The 18,624-nt window shown below is 44.2% G+C and overlaps 1 protein-coding gene across 1 annotated transcript in view; it reads left to right on the top strand.

Annotated features, from left to right (window-relative positions):
- The window catches only part of CFAP52 (cilia and flagella associated protein 52), a 67,568-nt gene that overhangs the window by 16,767 nt on the left and 32,177 nt on the right, over positions 1–18,624 (top strand). The window contains exons 4-6 of the mRNA XM_033184566.1: positions 3,109–3,237; positions 7,459–7,558; positions 9,458–9,574. Coding sequence (XP_033040457.1) covers positions 3,109–3,237; positions 7,459–7,558; positions 9,458–9,574 — 346 coding nt within the window. The remainder of the gene's footprint in view (positions 1–3,108; positions 3,238–7,458; positions 7,559–9,457; positions 9,575–18,624) is intronic.

Below are 18,624 nucleotides of genomic sequence, written 5' to 3'. Positions count from 1 at the left end.
GTGACAGGCACCTGTAATCCCAGCTGCTCAGGAGGCTGAGGCAGGAGAATTGCTTGAACCTGGGAGGCGGAGGTTGCAGTGAGCCAGGGTCGTGCCATTGCACTCCAGCCTGGGGACAAGAGTGAGACTCCATCTCAAAAAAAAAAAAAGTAAAAAGAAATGTATCCAGAAATCCCCTGTTAATATTCTTAGCTCAACTTCTTTTTTTGCAAGCAGAAAAAGGCTTGTTTTATTTTAATGACCGATCTATGTAATCGCCAAGACTGCTATCTACAGACAAGAAATGGGGAGCTTCTATTTCTTAGCCTCTTCCTCCCTGGACAAGTCTTGATCTTCTCCTTCTTGGCCCAGAGATGCTCTTCACGGCGCTTGTGTACTTCCTTGGTCTTAGATCTGTGGGCCTTAGCCTGGTCAACTGGGAGCTTCTCGCAGGCTTCGTCTGCCATCAGCTCACGGATGTGTTCCATAAGAATCCAGTTGTTTTTGGAACACATTCCCCTCCACCTTCAGATAGAGGCTGTGATACGTGTGGTGATCAATCTTCTTGGATCCACGGTATCTTCAGAGTAGGTGGCGCAGAATCCTCATTCTCCTCATCCAAGTTACTTTCTCTGGCAAAGGGCTATACCCTTTGGCTTACCTATGCCCATGTGCCTGCCCTTCTGGTGGGCCAAGGTGTTTTCCCAGCTTCCAGCCAGGGAATGGACAGTCACAGGCTTATGGATAATTAGCCCATCTTTGATCAGCTTCCAGATCTGCTGGTGGGAGTTGGCCTTGGTAATTTCACTGGTCTCACTGGGATCCAACTAGACCTTCTTGGCACTAGAGGAAAGCCCCGTCTGAAGCCTGAGCATCCTTATGGCTTTGGCCACTGCAACAAAAGGAAAGAGTTCCAACATCCTTCGCTCAACTTAAAGCAGTTATTCTCAACCTTTGGTGCACACTGAAATCACCTAGAAAGATTTAAAAAACACTGATGCCTAGGTCCCACCCCCAGAGATTCTTGGAGCTAGGTCATTAGGCCACCCCCATCCCACCCCCGTCAAAAAGACTAGGTCTTGGGGGGAAAATGGCCCCTTAACCAAGGTTCATCTGGCAAAACTGTTAATCTCCTCTGTAATTTTAAGCTGCCTAAAATTTGCTTGCAGAACATTCGAGAATGTTGAAAAGCCAAAAGAAAGAAAGGAAAACAAACCTCGCTGTACTAAAAAATGCAATATGCCCATCCCTGGATAGTCTCTGTGGTGAGAAGGGTGGAGTTCTGCTGACTGGTTTGCATAGTCAGGGGATCAACCCTGAATGGGTGGCAGGGGTTTATTCTACCCAACCCATCTAGCTTCTACACAGAGGAAAAGAAACAAGAGGGAAGCTGCCAATTATAGTGGACATCCTATAGTTTTCATGTATTTTTTTTTTTTTTTTCTTTTGAGATGGAGTTTCACTCTTGTTGCCCAGGCTGGAGTGCAACAACAGCACGATCTCGGCTCACTGCAACCTCTGCCTCCCGGGTCCAAGCAGCTCTCCTGTCTCAGCCTCCCGAATAGCTGGGATTACAGGCATGCACCACCACGCCTGGCTAATTTTGTGTTTTTAGTAGAGACGGGGTTTCTTCATGTTAGTCAGGCTGATCTCGAACTCCCGACCTCAGGTGATTCACCCTCCTCGACTTCCCAAAGTGCTGGGATTATAGGCATGAGCCACTGCCCCCAGCCTGCATGTATCTTTTAAATTTTGTAACCTATTTATGAAGCTTTTGGCATTGATGTCATCATGGTATTCATGTTGTAATGCAACGTGCTTTTTGACTAACTTTATACCAAGAACATCTATGTATGTACATGTAGATAGATATAGATCTCATTCTTTGCCATAATAGCCTAGTATTCCATTGTACAGATATGCTGGAATCTATTTGGCAAGCTCTCTATGTTCATGCCCTTTGTTTTATCTATTTTGTTGTTGTTGTTGTTGTTGAGATGGAGTCTTGCTCTGTCGCCCAGGCTGGAGTGCAGTGGCCGGATCTCAGCTCACTGCAAGCTCCGCCTCCCAGTTTTACGCCATTCTCCTGCCTCAGCCTCCCGAGTAGAGTAGCTGGGACTACAGGCGCCCGCCACCTCGCCCGGCTAGTTTTTTTTGTATTTTTTAGTAGAGACGGGGTTTCACCGTGTTAGCCAGGATGCTCTCGATCTCCTGACCTCGTGATCCGCCCGTCTCGGCCTCCCAAAGTGCTAGGATTACAGGCTTGAGCCACCGCACGCGGCTGTTTTATCTATTTTTAAAACAAATTTGTTTTGTGCTTGTTGCCACACAGCCTAGGCAACAAGAGCAGTGGCTTACACCTGTAATCCAAGCACTTCGGGAGGCCAAGGCGAAAAGGATCACTTGAGCCTAGAAGTTCAAGACTAGCCTGATTCTCCTGCCTCAGCCTCGTAAGTAGCTGGGAACTACAGGCGCACTCCACCACTTCTGGCTAATTTTTAAATTTTCAGTAAAGATGAGTTTTCACCATGTTGGCCAGGTTGGTCTCAAACTCCTGACCTCAGGTGATCCACCCGCCTCGGCCTCCCAAAGTGCTGGGATTACAGGTATGAGCCATCGTGCCTGGCCAACATTCGAAACCATCCTGGCCAACATGGTGAAACCCCATCTCTACTAAAAATACAAAAATTACCCAGATGTGGTGGTGCATGCCTGTAGTCCCAGCTACTCGGGAGGCTGAGGCAGGAGAATCGCTTGAATCCAGGAGGTGGAGGTTGCAGTGAGCCGAGATCACACCATTGCACTCCAGCCTGGGCAACAAGAGCGAAACTCCATCTCAAAAACAAACAACAACAACAACAAATTTTTAATGTGTCACTGTTGTGTCTTCTAATAGGGAGACCCCCGTCTCTACAAAAACTGAAAAATTAGCCAGGTGTGGTGGTGTGTGCCTGTAGTCCCAGCTACTTGGGAGGTGTGGTTGAGATGTTGGGGTGGGGTAATTTCATTGTTCGTTTTTAAGTAACCTATTGTGTTTTTTTCTTTCTAGAACCACTAAGATGGTTGTTTCTTATTTTGAAAGCCTGTTTTCCCTTTGACTTTTTTTTTTGGTCCTTCTTATTTCGGCAGCGTGGTGGTGTGGAGCATAGCTAAGAGAGATGCCATCTGCGGCAGCCCTGCAGCCGGCCTCAATGTTGGGAATGCTACCAATGTAATCTTCTCCAGGTGCCGCGATGAGATGTTTGTGACTGCTGGAAAGTACGTGTCCGCCTTCGGAGTTTTCAGAACTCAAACATTTCTTTATTTTCTTGCACAGAAAACGTGGTCATTTTGATCTGGGGGAACGTGTCTTTAGTCCTGGATAAATACCTTACATCATAGTTTTTGTGTTTTTGTACTCATTAAAAGTTCTCTTCACTGGAAGTATTTTAACTACAGTTATTTTAAAATTCTGTGATTACTGATGAAAAGATTTTGCTTACCTGCTTAACTGTTCTCAGGTTCTTCTTTGTGACAGGATTATCTCCAATCCATACCCACAGAAATAATTTGCACAATTGCACAGATTCACCCACTGATTGATGTTTCTTTCCACCTGCTCTTGACTGGGGTCTCATGATCTGATAGTTTGCAGATGAATTCTGCCAGGAAGTTTCAGATGGTGAGACTGTTAGCCATATAAGATAATTACAGGCAGGATCAGCTTTAACCAGCTAATGATGACCTAGCTCAAAGTTTGAACAGAGGCCAGTATCTGCCTAAGGGAGGGAATAAATTAATTTACAGATGCACTAATTAGCACCCTGTTTGGAGGTTTTTTTTTTTTTTTTTTTTTTTTTTTGGCAGTGTTTTGCTGTGTCACCCAGGTTAGAGTGCAATGGCGTGGTCTTAGCTCACCGCAACCTCCACTTAACAGGTTCAAGCGATTCTCCTGCCTCAGCTTCCCAAGTATCTGGGATAACAGGCACCCCATACCTGGCTAATTTTTGTATTTTTAGTAGAGACAGGGTTTCACCATGTTGGCCAGATTGGTCTCCAACTCCTGACCACAGATGCTTGTTTGGAGTTTGAAGGGAAGGTTAAACAAGAATTTTAAAAATCCTTTTTTTGGGGGGCTGAGTGCGGTGGCTCATGCTTGTAATCCCAGCACTTTGAGAGGCCAAGGTGGGTGGATCACGAGGTCGGGAGATCGAGACCATCCTGGCTAACAGGGTGAAACCCCGTCTCTACTAAAAATACAAAAATTAGCCAGGTGTGGTGGCAGGCACCTGTAATCCCAGCTGCTCAGGAGGCTGAGGCAGGAGAATGGCCTGAACCCAGGAGGCAGAGCTTGCAGTGAGCCGAGATCGCACCACTGCACTGCAGCCTGGTGACAGGGCAAGAATCCGTCTAAAAAAAAAAAAAAATTCCTTTTTAAACGTTTATATACCAGTCCAAAGGGAAAAAAATCAGAAAATACAGAGTTGAAGTATGTGTTCGGTAGAACTATTTTTTTCAACCCATGTGTGGCCTCCCATCTGGGAAAGGTACACGTGCTTGGTTACCTCTCCAGCCAGAGAAGACAATTTGTGCCGCTCCACATCTGTATTGTTTCCTGTCCCCGCTTTACGATATGCAACTTACATTTGCTCCATGGCTAATCCTGAGGAACGATTCATCCAGAGGAGAGGCCATGAAGCTAATTGACTGGCATGAAATCCAGCCCCTACCAAGCAATCTAAAGCAACTGATCAGGGGCTGTGGCGGCACTCTTCAACTTTGTTCAGGTTTGCAGAGCGATCTGGCTCAGCCAGGGTTTTATGGGGCTCTTTCTGTTCCTTAGCAACCCCTTCAGCAGCAGGCATGGGTCCATTCTGATGTCCATGAGCAACATTTGTTCAGGACTCAAAGCTTGAATTTTATACAAAAAAAGTTTTTAGGACAATCTGCATTCTATGTCTGGCTTGATTCCATGTGACACTGAGAACTGAGAAAGTGAGCGTTCTTAAGTAAAATTTTTGACAGGGCACCTACGTATGCTGGGCTCTCTAACTTGGTCCCAATGCCATGTGTTCCACCATATTGTCCCCATGAGATAGCCTGCAAGTTTCAGTATTTCAGAATCCAAAGAACATCTACCAGGAAGACCATGAAAAAAGCTCTTTGTTTAAAAAAAAAAAATTCAGTACATTTAAAATATGTCTGAGTACTTACTATATATATATAACTCTGGGAGCTAAAAAACAAAAAGAAAAACTATATATATATATAGACACACACATAGTTATGTATGTTTATATAGTTATATATGTATATGTTTGTGTATATAGGTGTGTGTGTATATATACACATATATACACATATATATACACATATATGTGTGTGCGTGTGTGTGTGTATATATATATATACACATATAGAGAGAAATGGAGTCTCACACTGTCACCCAGGCTGGAGTGCAATGGCACGATCTCAGCTCACTGCAACCTCTGCCTCCTGGGTTCAAATAATTCTCCTGACTCAGCCTCCCAAGTAACTGGGATTACAGGTGCATGCTGCCACAGCTGGCTAATTTTTTTGTATTTTAGTAGAGATGGGGTTTCACCATGTTATCCAGGCTGGTCTTGAACTCCTGAGCTCAGGCAATCCACCTGCCTCAGCCTCCCAAAGGGCTAGGATTATAGGTGTCAGCCACTGCCCCCAGCCCAAAACTTGATATATTTTTAGATTATTAATCTTTTCTGCCTTAAAATATTAGCTGAAGTCTTTGACTGTGATGTTGGCCTTGAAATTTTTATACAATTATTAATTCAGATAATCCAACATATAATGAGTCAATACCGACCATGGATCAAGTCCTGTGTTAGATGCCTATTTGATATAGCTTTTAGTCGTTTGGTCTCATTTCTCTTTCCTTGAAGACAAGACTCCACACCACAGGTCTTCCCTTTAAAATTTTCTTTGCAACTCAATATCTCGAAAAAAAAACACATTTAAACTTACTCCTCCTCCTGGTTTTTTTGTTTTGCTTTGTTTTCTTTTTTGAGACAGAGTTTTGCTCTTGTCACCCTGGCTGGAGTGCAATGGCACCATCTCGGCTCACTGCAACCTCCACCTCCCAGGTTCAAGCGATTCTCCTGCTTCAGCCTCCCGAGTAGCTGGGATTACAGGCACCCACCACCACACCTGGTTAATTTTTTATATTTTTAGTAGAGACAGAGTTTCACCATGTTGGCCAGGCTGGTCTCGAACTCCCGACCTCAGGTGATCCACCCACGTTTGCCTCTCAAAGTGTTGAGATTACAGGCGTAAGCCACTGTGCCCGGCCCTCCTCCTCCTGTTGAACTGAAATTTGGTGTCCTTTGACCAACATCTCCCTACTCTCCCACCCCCAGTCTCTGATAACCACCATTCTACTGTCTCATGAGTTAGGCGTTTTTATACTCCATAGCTGAATAAAGTCACACAGTGTTTGTTTTCCTGTGCTTGGCTTATTTCACTTAAAATAATGTCCATCAGGTTTGTCCATGTTGTCACAAATGACAGAATTTCTTTTCATCGTGTACATATACCACATTTTTAAAGTCCATCCATCTTTTGATGGACACAGGTTGTGGACATCATGGTGAGTATAGTTCATAATATATTGTATACTTGAAAATTCCTAACAGAATTAATTTTAAGTATTCTCACCACCAAAAAAAAAAGGGTAATTATACAAGGTAAGGCATATGTTCAATAGCTTGATTTTGCTATTCTACAATGTGTATATGTATATAAACCTCATGACGTACACCATAAATATATATTATTTTTACTTGTCAATTAGAAAGAAAGAAAAGAAGGCCAGGCGTGGTAGCTTATGCCTGTAATCCCAGCACTTTGGGAGGCCGAAGCGGGCAGATCATGAGGTCAACAGATTGAGATCATTCTGGCCAACATGGTGAAACCCTGTCTCTACTAAAAATACAAAAATCAGCCGGCCATGGTGGCGGGCACCTGTAGTTCCAGCTACTCAGGAGGCTGAGGCAGGAGAATGGCTTGAACCTGGGAGATGGAGGTTGCAGTGAGCCGAGATAGCACCACTGCACTCCAGCCTGGCGATAGAGCGAGGCTCTGTCTAAAACAAAAAAAGAAAAGAAAAGAAAAGAACAAAGAGGAAGAAATTTAAGAAGCTCTGATTTGCTCTACCCTTGTTCTCATGCTTACATGTGTGTTTGTTTTCCGTAGAGTGGGGAGTGTGCACTTCAGAGTGAGAGGGAGATGGGTGTGAATTCCTGCTCTGCTGTGTTCGAGCTCCGCACTTTCTCATTTGGGAGGGAGGATCACAAAACCTGCCTCATGGTGTTGTTATGAGGATCAAATAAAAGATCTTTCATAGTGCACTAGGCCCTAACGAAGCCTCGAAAATGTTTAGATCTCTTCCCTTCAGTTTCAGGGATGAAGTGATTATTCAATGGGTGTCCATTTGATTGTGACTTTTTTTTTTTTTTTTTATAGTGGGACAATTCGAGTATGGGAACTGGATCTTCCAAATAGAAAAATCTGGCCAACTGAGTGCCAAACAGGACAGATGAAAAGAATAGTCATGAGTATTGGAGTAAGTATTAATCAAGTATTAAGTAACAATTAGCACACATTCCTGTTAGCAGTACTGACCAAGGTGTTTGTGTGTGTGTTCATGGGGCTGGGGATAGGAAGGTGGGGAGTAGACATAGTGGGTGTTGATTGAAGAAGCTCACCTTGGCCGGGCGCGGTGCCTCACACCTGTAATCCCAGCACTTTGGGAGGCCGAGGCGGGCGGATCACCTGAGCTCAGGAGTTCAAGACCAGCCTGACCAACATGGAGAAACCTTGTCTCTGCTAAAAATACAAAATTAGCTGGGCATCGTGGCGCATTCCTATAATCCCAGCTACTCGGGAGGCTGAGGCAGGAGAATTGCTTGAACCTGGGAGGCGGAGGTTGCGGTGAGCCAAGATTGCGCCACTGCACTCCAGCCTAGGCAACAAGAGCCAAACTCTGTCTCCTGGCCAACATGGTGAAACCTTGTCTCTTCTAAAAATAAAAAAAATTAGCCAGATGTGGTGGTGGGTGCCTGCAATCCCAGCTACTCAGGAGGTTGAGGCAAGAGAATTGCTTGAACCCAGGAGGCAGAAGTTGAGGTGAGCTGGGATCACGCCACTGCGCTCCAGCCTGGGCAACAGAGTGACACTCTGTTTCAAAAAGAAGAAAAAGTTCACCTCTGCCACTCCCTTTAGGAGTCAGGGAAGAGTCACCTAGACACAGCACAGGTAAACCTTGTTTTACTGGAATCTAGGCTGTCATTAAACACCCAAAGCCTGCCTCACCTGGACGAAAGCACTGTAGCCCGCAGCACTCGAAGCCCACAGCACATTCCTATGTCACTGATGCTATTTCTGCTACTGAAAATACAGTTTCTGACCATGAAATCCATGGTTGAAATGCAATCTCTTCCATACAGAGAAATTATTAATATATTTTAAATGTGGATTTATATATTCAGGTTGTGTATTCCTTATCTGATATGCTTATAGCCAGAAGTGTTTTGAATTTTGGATTGTTTTCAGATTTTGGAGTATCTGCACTACACTTATCAGTTCAGCACCTCTAATCTGAAAATTCAGAATCTGAGATGTGCCAATGAGCATTTCCTTGGAGTGTCACATCAGCACTCAAACATTTCCGATTTTGGAGCATTTCGGATTTTAGATTTTTGGATTAAGGATACTCAGCCTGTATAACTTCATTCTCCATGGACTGATTCCTCTTGTTTAATGCATAGTCATTTTATGAATCTAGACTTTGGAAAATATGAGATAAAGCAAAGTTTTGGAGGAGCACACCTTTATCCTAGGAGCCCTTAAAAGATGTCTCAAAAGTCTGAACTGACAGAGGATGCCTGTTAACATCAGACCCAGACAGACTTCAGGTGAAATGCACGGGCTAACTGGAGTCGGATATTTCCTCCCATCCTATGTGTAGCCCTAACCCTGCTCCCCTCAGCGGTTCTGACCCATCTTTGAGCCTGAGGAAATAGAAGCAGCCCTGAGCACCTTTGCAAGTCTTCCTGGGGTACCAGAGGAACCTCATCCCATTCCTGAGCAGGGGTTCATGGGCATCACTGAGGACATCCGGGTCTTCGAGATTTATTTATTTATTTATTTTTCCTGAGACAGAGTTTTGCTCTTGTCGCCCAGGCTGGAATGCAGTGGCCCAATCTCTGCTCACCGCAACCTCCGCCTCCCGGGTTCAAGTGATTCTTCTGCCTCAACCTCCCGAGTAGCTGGGATTACAGGAATGCGCCACTACGCCCAGCTAATTTTGTACTTTTAGTAGAGACGGGGTTTCTCCATGTTGGTCAGGCTGGTCTTGAACTCCTGAGCTCAGGTGATCTGCCCGCCTCGGCCTCCCAAAGTGCTGGGATTACAGGTGTGCGCCACCGAGCCTGGCCAAGATTTCTTTTTCTTGCTTCCTCAGATGGCCGACGATGATAGCTTTTTCTACCTTGGCACCACGAGTGGAGATATTCTAAAAATGAACCCCAGGACTAAACTGCTGACAGATGCAGGGCCTGCGAAGGACAAATTCAGTTTGGTGAGTAGAGACCATCTACTGCCTACCATTTCTCTCCCTTCACTAGCAGTATGTACCTGCCATTTCCCTCCCTTCACTAGCAGTATGTACCTGCCATTTCTCTCCCTTCACTAGCAGTATGTACCTTTTTTTTTTTTTTTTTTTTTGAGACAGAGTCTTGTTCTGTCGCCCAGGCTGGATTACAGTGGCATGATCTTGGCTCACTGCAACTTCCGCCTCCCGGGTTCAAGCGATTGTCCTGCCTCAGCCTCTCAAGTAACTGGGACTACAGGCGTGCACCACCATGCCCCACTAATTTTTGTATTTTTCAGTAGAGACAGGGTTTCATCATGTTGCCCAGGCTGGTCTTGAACTCCTGACCTCAGGTGATCCGCCCACCTTGGTCTCTCAAAGTGCTGGGATTAGAGATGTGAGTCACCGCACCCGGCCAAAGCACACACTTTCTTAATGAAGAAAGAGTTTGTGGGAAAACATAAAAAGTCAGTGATGGACCCAAAGCCACATCTCAGTTTGCAAGTACATTGGCCAGTTCTCTATGCCCTCATCCCTGGTTTTTATTCAGGGTAAAGATATTTCTAGGTGTCCTGAATTAGGGAATCAGAACCGCATTTATGTTCACCTCTTCAAAGCATAGGGCCCATTGCTTTGTGATTTTAAACCGCATTGGTTCCAGCCCCGTTGCCATACATAAGTGTGCTCTTTGATCTATAAAACTATATAAAAATTTTTGTCTACTCTACTAACTAGATCTTAGATTTTAGCTTCAACTGACATTATAAGTCGCGAAAAAGACCTATAAATAGTCAACTGTTTATATTTACAGAATTCCTCGCAATTCTAGTTAAAAGGACAGTTAGAGACTTTGATATTTACACCAAAATAAAAAGCTACCATCAAAGGATCATTTTATATAATAAGTGCTGCTATTTCCAGCAGCCCAGAAACTTGCTAGGGCTGTTTCTACTAAACTTTGAATTTGAAAGCTTGTACCAGGTTCTGCACCTGCCTATCTCATTTCTGATAACAGAACAGATGGTTCTAACTAAGCTTAGATACTTTTCCATGTAGCAGATATTTTCAAGAAACTTTGAAATACTGCACTGTGTTCCTGGGAAAATGTCAGAGTTTTCTTAGTCATATAATCATTTAATATTCAAGCATTCAAGGAGATGCATAAAAAGAGGGAAAAACATAATAATATAAGTAGAGAAGAGTTAAGAAATAATTCTACAAGAGATTGAAGTGTAGCTTTTCAAGTGTGTTTTTTTCTAATTCTTTTTAGGATAGGAATTGTTTTTTATTATTATACTTTAAGTTCTGGGATACATGTACAGAACATGCAGGTTTGTTATGTAAGTATACATGTGCCATGGTGGTTTGCTGCACCCACCAACCCGTCGTCTACATTAGGTATTTCTCCTAATGCTATCCCTCTTCTAGCCCCCAACCCCTGACAGGCCCCAGTATGTGATGTTCCCCTCCCTGTGTCCATGTGTTCTCGTTGTTCAGCTCCCACTTATGAGTGAGAACATGCGGTGTTTGGTTTTCTGTTCCTGTGATAGTTTGCTGAGAATGATGGTTTCCAGCTTCATCCATGTCCCTGCAAAGGACATGAACTTATCCTTTTTTATGGCTGCATAGTAGTCCATGGTGTATATGTGCCATATTTTTTTCTTTCTATCCAGTCTATCATTGATGGGCATTTGGGTTGGTTCCAAGTCTTTGCTATTGTGAGTAGTGCCACAATAAACATACCTGTGCATGTAGAATGATTTATAATCCTTTGGGTATATACCTAGTAATAGGATTCCTGGGTCAAATGGTATTTCTGGTTCTAGATCTTTGAGGAATCACCACACCGTCTTCCACAATGGTTGGACTAATTTACACTCCCACCAACAGTGTAAAAGTGTTCCTATTTCTCCACATCCTCTCCAGTATCTGTTGTTTCCCGACTTTTTAACAATCGCCATTCTAACTGGTGTGAGATAGTATCTCACTGTGGTTTGGATTTGCATTTCTCTAATGACCAGTGATGGATGATGAGCTTTTTTTCATATGTTTTTTGGCCGCATAAATGTCTTCTTTTGCAAATTGTCTGTTCATATAGGATAGGAATTCTAATATATTAACCAAATAAAAACAAAGCACATCAGGTTAAGCAGAGCAAGTCTTAGAGGCCTGCGAGTTCCAACTCCTGAGATGCCACCAAAGGGCTCCATATAACACTACCTGAAAACTACTGGATTTTTTGTTTTGTTTTGTTTTCCTAGCACTTGGGAACTAAATATCTCTCTAGCAAAGATGCTGGCTGTCTTAGAGTTTCTCAAACCTTTGGCACTTAAGTCACCTGTGGAGGCTGAAATTCTTAACCATGCAGGTCTGATGGTCAACTCCACAGGGCAATGGTTCCAAGACACCTTTTCCATGGGTGAAAAGAAAATAATTCCTGTGGGATGAAGGGATAAGAGGTGTCATTGAAGATGTTTGGTTTCAATATCAAGTGATCTTACCCACTTTGAAACTCTGCTTAAATATTTGTTCAGGCCAGGCCGGTGGCTCACACCTGTAATCCCAGTACTCTGGGAGGTCGAGGTGGGCAGACTGCTTGAGTCCAGGAGTTCAAGTCCAGCCTGGGTGACATGGTGAAACCCCCTCTCTACAAAAAATGTGATAATTAGCTGGGCATGGTGGAGCATGCCTGTAGTCCCAGCTACTCAGGAGGCTGGGGCAGAGGATGTGGTGAGCTGAGATTAAGCCACTGCACTCTAACCTGTGTGACAGAGTGAGACCCTGTCTCAAATAAATAAATAAAAATTTCTTTATGGTTAGAAAGGCAAATAATTGGAAAGGTTTAAAACTGACCTGTTATGCCGGGCGCGGTGGCTCAAGCCTGTAATCCCAGCACTTTGGGAGGCCGAGACGGGCGGATCACGAGGTCAGGAGATCCAGATCATCCTGGCTAACACGGTGAAACCCCGCCTCTACTAAAAAACACAAAAAAACTAGCCGGGCGAGGTGGCGGGCGCCTGTAGTCCCAGCTACTCCGGAGGCTGAGGCAGGAGAATAGCGTGAACCCGGGAGGCGGAGCTTGCAGTGAGCTGAGATCCGGCCACTGCACTCCAGCCTGGGCGACAGAGCAAGACTCCGTCTCAAAAAAAAAAAAAAAAAAAAACTGACCTGTTGGCTAGATGCGGTGGCTCACGCCTGTAATCCCAGCATTTTGGGAGGCCGAAATGGGCAGAACGCTTGAGGTCAGGAGTTCAAGACCAGCCTTGCCAACATGGTGAAACCCCGTCTCTACTAAAAATACAAAAATTAGCCAGGTATGGTGGCGTGTGCCTGTAATCCCAGCTACTTGGAAGGCTGAGGCAGGCGAATCACTTGAGTCTGGGAGGTGGAGGCTGCAGTAACCAAGATCATGTCACTGCACTCCAGCCTGGGCAACAGAGTGAGATCCTGTCTCAAACAAAAAAAAGAAAACGAAAAAAAAAAAACCCTTAAACTAAAATTGGCCTATTAGGCATAGAGTACTAAAACGAAGATGATGATGATAATGATAATAAAAGTACATGCTGTATAAGATCTGTGTGAGGAAAACTATAAAACTGTGACAAAATAAATCAAGTAAGAACTAAATATATATTTCTTCTTTTCTTTTTCTTTCTTTCTTTTTTTTTTTTTGGAACAGAGTCTCGCTCTGTCGCCCAGGCTGGAGTGCAGTGGCGCCATCTCAGCTCACTGCAAGCTCTGCCTCCCGGGTTCATGCCATTCTCCTGCCTCAGCCTCCCGAGTAGCTGGGACTACAGGCACCCACCACCACGCCCGGCTAATGTTTTGTATTTGTAGTAGAGATGGAGTTTCACCGTGTTAGCCAGGATGGTCTCGATCTCCTGAGCTTGTGATCTGCCTGCCTCGGCGTCTCAAAATGCTGGGATTACAGGTGTGAGCCACTGCACCTGGCCCTAAGTAGATATTTCATGTTCGTGGATAGGAAGACTCAATATTGTCGAGATATGAGTTCTTAATTTGAACTATAGATTTAATGTAATCCCAATAAACATCCCAGCAAGTTATTTTGTGGCTATAGACAAACTGATTCTACAGTTTACACAAAGGGGCAAAAGCCTCAGAGCAGAAAGCACACTATTGATACCTAATGTAGATGACGGGTTGATGGGTGCAGCAAACCACCATGGCACGTGTATACCTATGTCACAAACCTGCATGTTCTGCACATGTATCCCAGAACTTAAAGTATAATTTTTTAAAAAAGAAAGCACAGTATTGAAGAAGAACACAGTTGGAGGAGTGACACTACCAGATTTCAAGACTTGCCAGAAAACTACAGTAATTAAGACAGTGTAGTGTTGGTGAAAGAATAAATAAATGGATCAATGGGACAGAATAGAGAGCCCAAAAAGGAATTCACATAAATATCATCAACTGATCTTTGGTAAAGGAGCAAAGCAAATACAACGGAAAAAAGATAGTCTTTTTAATAAATACTGCTCAACAACTGGAAAACAAAAAAAAAAAATTTTAAAAAGCCTAGATACAGACCTTATACCTTTCACAAAAATTAACTCAAAATGGATTATAGACCTAAAATACAAAACACTAAAACTCCTGAAAGATAAAATCCAGAAGACCTAAGGTTTGATGATAACTTTTAACTATAATACCAAAGACATGGCCCATGAAAGAAAGAATTGAAAAGCTGGACTTTCTTAAAATCAAAAATTCTTCTGGATGAAAGGCACTGTCAAGAGAATGAAAAATAAAGATACGGAGTGAGAGAAAGTATTGGCAAAAGACATACCTGAATAAGGACTGTTACCCAAAATATACAGATAACCTTTTATTTTTTTCCTTTTTTTGAGACGCAGTCTCACTCTGTCGCCCAGGCTGGAGTACAGTGGGGTGATCTCGGCTCACTACAAGCTCCACCTCCCGGGTTCAGGCCATGCTCCTTCCTCAGCCTCCCGAGTAGCTGGGACTACAGGTGCCTGCCACCGTGTCTGGCTAATTTTTTTTTTTTTTTTTTTTTCGTAGAGACAGGGTTTCACCGTGTTAGCCAGGATGATCTCAATCTCCAGACCTCGTGATCCACCCGCCTCAGCCTCCCAAAGTGCTGGGATCACAGGCGTGAGCCACCACGCCCAGCCTATACAGAGAACTTTTAAAACTGAACAATAAGAAATGAGCCAAAGACCTCAACTGCCACCTTACCTAAAGAAGATATACAGATGGTGGCTGGGCACGGTGGCAGCTCACTCCTGTAATCTCAGCACTTTGGGAGGCAGAGGTGGGCGGATCACTTGAGGTCAGGAGTTTAAGACCAGCGGGGTCAACGTGGTGAAACCCGTCTCTACTGAAAACACAAAAATTAGCTGAGTGTGGTGGTGCGAGCCTGCAATCCCAGCTACTAGGGAGGCTGAGGCAGGAGAATCACTTGAACCCGGGAGGTGGAGGTTGCAGTGAGCCGAGATGGCGCCACTGCACTCCAGCCTGTGGGACAGAGCAAGACTCTGTCTCAAAAAAAGAAAGAAGATATACAGATGGTAAGTAGGCATATGGAAAGATACTCTACATCTTATATCAGCCGGGAAATGTCATTAAAACAGCAGTGAGACACCACTACATACCTTTTCAAATGGCCAAAATCCAGAACACTCACAACACCTAATATTGACAGAGACGGAAAGCAATAAGTACTATTGTTCATTGCTGATGGGAATGCAAAATAGTATGGCCACTGTGGAAGATAGTTCGGTGGTTTCTTGCAGAATTAAACATACTCTTACCATGTAATCCAGCAATTGCACTCCTTGCTATTTACCCAAAGGAGTTAAAAACTTACGTTCACACAAGAACCTGCACACAGACGTTTATAGAAGCTTTATCCATGGTTGCCAAAACTTGGAAGCAACCAAGATGTCCTTCAGTAAGTAAAGGGATACATAAATGGTGATACATCCAAACATTGGAATATCAATCAGTACTAAAAAGAAATGAGCTATAAAGTCAGGAAAAGACTTTATAGGAAAAGAAGGAAACTGAGATGCACATTACTGAGTGAAAGATGCCGGTCTGAAAAGACTACACACCATTTGATTCTAACTATATGACATTCTGGAAAAGGCAAAATTAAGGAGACAATGAAAAGATCAGGATAGGCACGGTGGCTGATGCCTGTAATCCCAACACTTTGGGAGGCCGAGGTGGGTGGATCACGAGGTCAAGAGATCGAGACCATCCTGGCCAACATGGTAAAACTCCGTCTCTACCAAAAATACAAAAATTAGCCAGGCGTGGTGGCGTGTGCCTATGATCCCAGCTACTCAGGAGGCTGAGGCAGGAGAATTGCTTGAACTCGGGAAGTGGAGGTTGCATTGAGCTGAGATCGCACCACTGTACTTCAGCCTGGTGACAGAGTGAGACTCCATCTTAAAAAAAAAAAAAAAATCAGTGCTTGCCATGGGTTAGTGGGGAGGGAGGGTGAATAGGTAAAACACAGAGGATGTTTTGGATGGTGAAACTATTCTGTATGACACTATAATGGTAAATATATGTGGCTATTAATTTGTCCAAACCCAGAGAGTATGCAGTGCCAAGAGGGAACCCTAATGTACACAATGGGTTGTGGGTGATAATGATGTGTCCATGCAGGTTTATTAGCTGTCACGTATCTACTCTGCTGGAAGATATTGATGATGGGAGAGGCTGTTTAACTGTGGGGTAAAGAAGTATTGGGGAAACCTCGAATACTTGTATCTTCTGTTTAATTTTGCTGTGAACCTAAAACTGCTCTAAAAAAAAATAGCCTAGTAAAAACAAAAGTAGGCCAGGCAAGGTGGCTCATGCCTGTAATCTTAGTGCTCTGGGAGGCCAAGGCAGGAGGATCACTTGAGGCTGGAGTTTGAGGCCAGCCTGGGCAGCATAGAAAGACCCTATCTCACGAAAAGTTTTTAAAAATTAGCCGTCCTTTGTAGGGACATGGATGCAGCTGGAAACCATCATTCTTAGCAAACTATCACAAGAACAGAAAACCAAACACCGCATGTTCTCACTCATAGGTGGGAACTGAACAATGAGATCACTTGGACTCGGGAAGGGGAACATCACACACTGGGGCCTATCATGGGGAGGGGGGAGGAGGGAGGGATTGCATTGGGGAGTTATACATGATATAAACGTTATGCACATGTACCCTAGAACTTAAAGTATAATAAAAAATAAAAAAATAAAAATAAAAATAAAAATAAAAAATTTAAAAAAAGCTGTAAATTAACACTAAAAAATTACTACTGAGAAATGCAAAATACAAATACTTGTATATATTTGTATTCATGTGAATATAATATAAACACACTTATTGTCTTCTTAAAAAAAAAAAAAAATTAGCCGTCATGGTAGCATACATCTATAGTTCTGGCTACTGGGGAGGCTAAGGCAGGAGAATTGCTTCATCCCAGGAGTTCGTGGTTACAGTAAGCTGTGGTTGTGTCACTGCACTCCAGCCTGGGTGGTAGAGACCCCGTCTCCAAAGTACACACACACACACACACACACACACACAAACGTGCAAACAAAAAAAAATGATGTGTCGGCCGGGCGCGGTGGCTCAAGCCTGTAATCCCAGCACTTTGGGAGGCCGAGACGGGCGGATCACGAGGTCAGGAGATCGAGACCATCCTGGCTAACACAGTGAAACCCCGTCTCTACTAAAAAAATACAAAAAACTAGCCGGGCGCGGTGGCGGGCGCCTGTAATCCCAGCTACTCCGGAGGCTGAGGCAGGAGAATGGCGGGAACCCGGGAGGCGGAGCTTGCAGTGAACTGAGATCCGGCCACTGCACTCCAGCCGGGGCGACAGAGCGAGACTCCGTCTCAAAAAAAAAAAAAAAAAAAAAAGATGTGTCAATAAATGCTGCTGTGTCAGACATGGTGCAAAACCCCTTCCTTACCTGATCTCATTCGATCCTCATAAACACCTAATGAGATAGGTACCATTTTCATCCCTGCTTTACAGATAGGAAAACTGAGGTTCATACCATTGGAGATCTCCTGGCTTGCAAGTAGTAGAGCTGAGATTTCAACCCAGGCCGACTGGCTCCAGAACCCGTGCACTTGAATGACATCAGCTGTAGTTTTAAAAAGTTTATTTAGAAATCACACATATGTAGCTTCAAGGCTCTGTTGAACTCTTTACCGCTTGCATCCCCAAGTCCCCAAATAAATGCTACAAAGATTCACTCCAGGTTGTTCCCTCATAGGCTGAGCCTTCATCCTGTTGTCCTGCTGAGGCACTATGGAAGTTAGGGGTGAGGAGTGGAAGCTGGGGAGCATATAATTCTGGTCCTCGCCTTCACATTCTCGAGCCTTGGTTTCTCTTCTCAGTCACAAAATGTCTTTTGAGCCACAACAGGCTAAATTCAGTTTAAAGTAACTTGAAAGAGCATGATATTTGTTTTATAATATTCAAAATTCATTAAGACACAAACCTATACAGTCACTAGCTATATTGAACGTTTTAAAATCGAATGTTGTGGCCGAGTGTGGTGGCTCATGCCTGTAATCCCATCACTTTGGGAGGCTGAGGCAGGAGGATCCCTTCAGGTGAGGAGTTCGAGACCAGCCTGGCCAACATGGCGAAACCCCATCTCTACTGAAAATACAAAAATTGGCTGGGCACAGTGGCTCACACCTATAATCCCAGCACTTTGAGAGGCCAAGGCAGGTGGATCACGAGGTCAGGGGATCGAGACCATCCTGGCTAACGCGGTGAAACCCCGTCTCTACTAAAAACTACAAAAAACTAGCCGGGCGACGTGGCGGCGCCTGTAGTCCCAGCTACCCGGGAGGCTGAGGCAGGAGAATGGCGTGAACCCGGGAGGCGGAGCTTGCAGTGAGCTGAGATCCGGCCACAGCACTCCAGCCTGGGTGACAGAGCGAGACTCCGTCTCAAAAAAAAAAAAAAAAAAAAAAAGATACAAAAAGTTAGCTGGGCATGGTGGTGGGCGCCTGTAGTCCCAGCTACTTGAGAGG

This window comes from Trachypithecus francoisi, unplaced genomic scaffold (assembly GCF_009764315.1).
Source record: "Trachypithecus francoisi isolate TF-2019V2 unplaced genomic scaffold, Tfra_2.0 Lachesis_group20, whole genome shotgun sequence".
Taxonomy (NCBI): Eukaryota; Metazoa; Chordata; class Mammalia; order Primates; family Cercopithecidae; genus Trachypithecus; species Trachypithecus francoisi.
The sequence above is the reverse complement of the archived record's forward strand: the minus strand, read 5'-3'. Positions and strand labels throughout refer to the sequence as shown.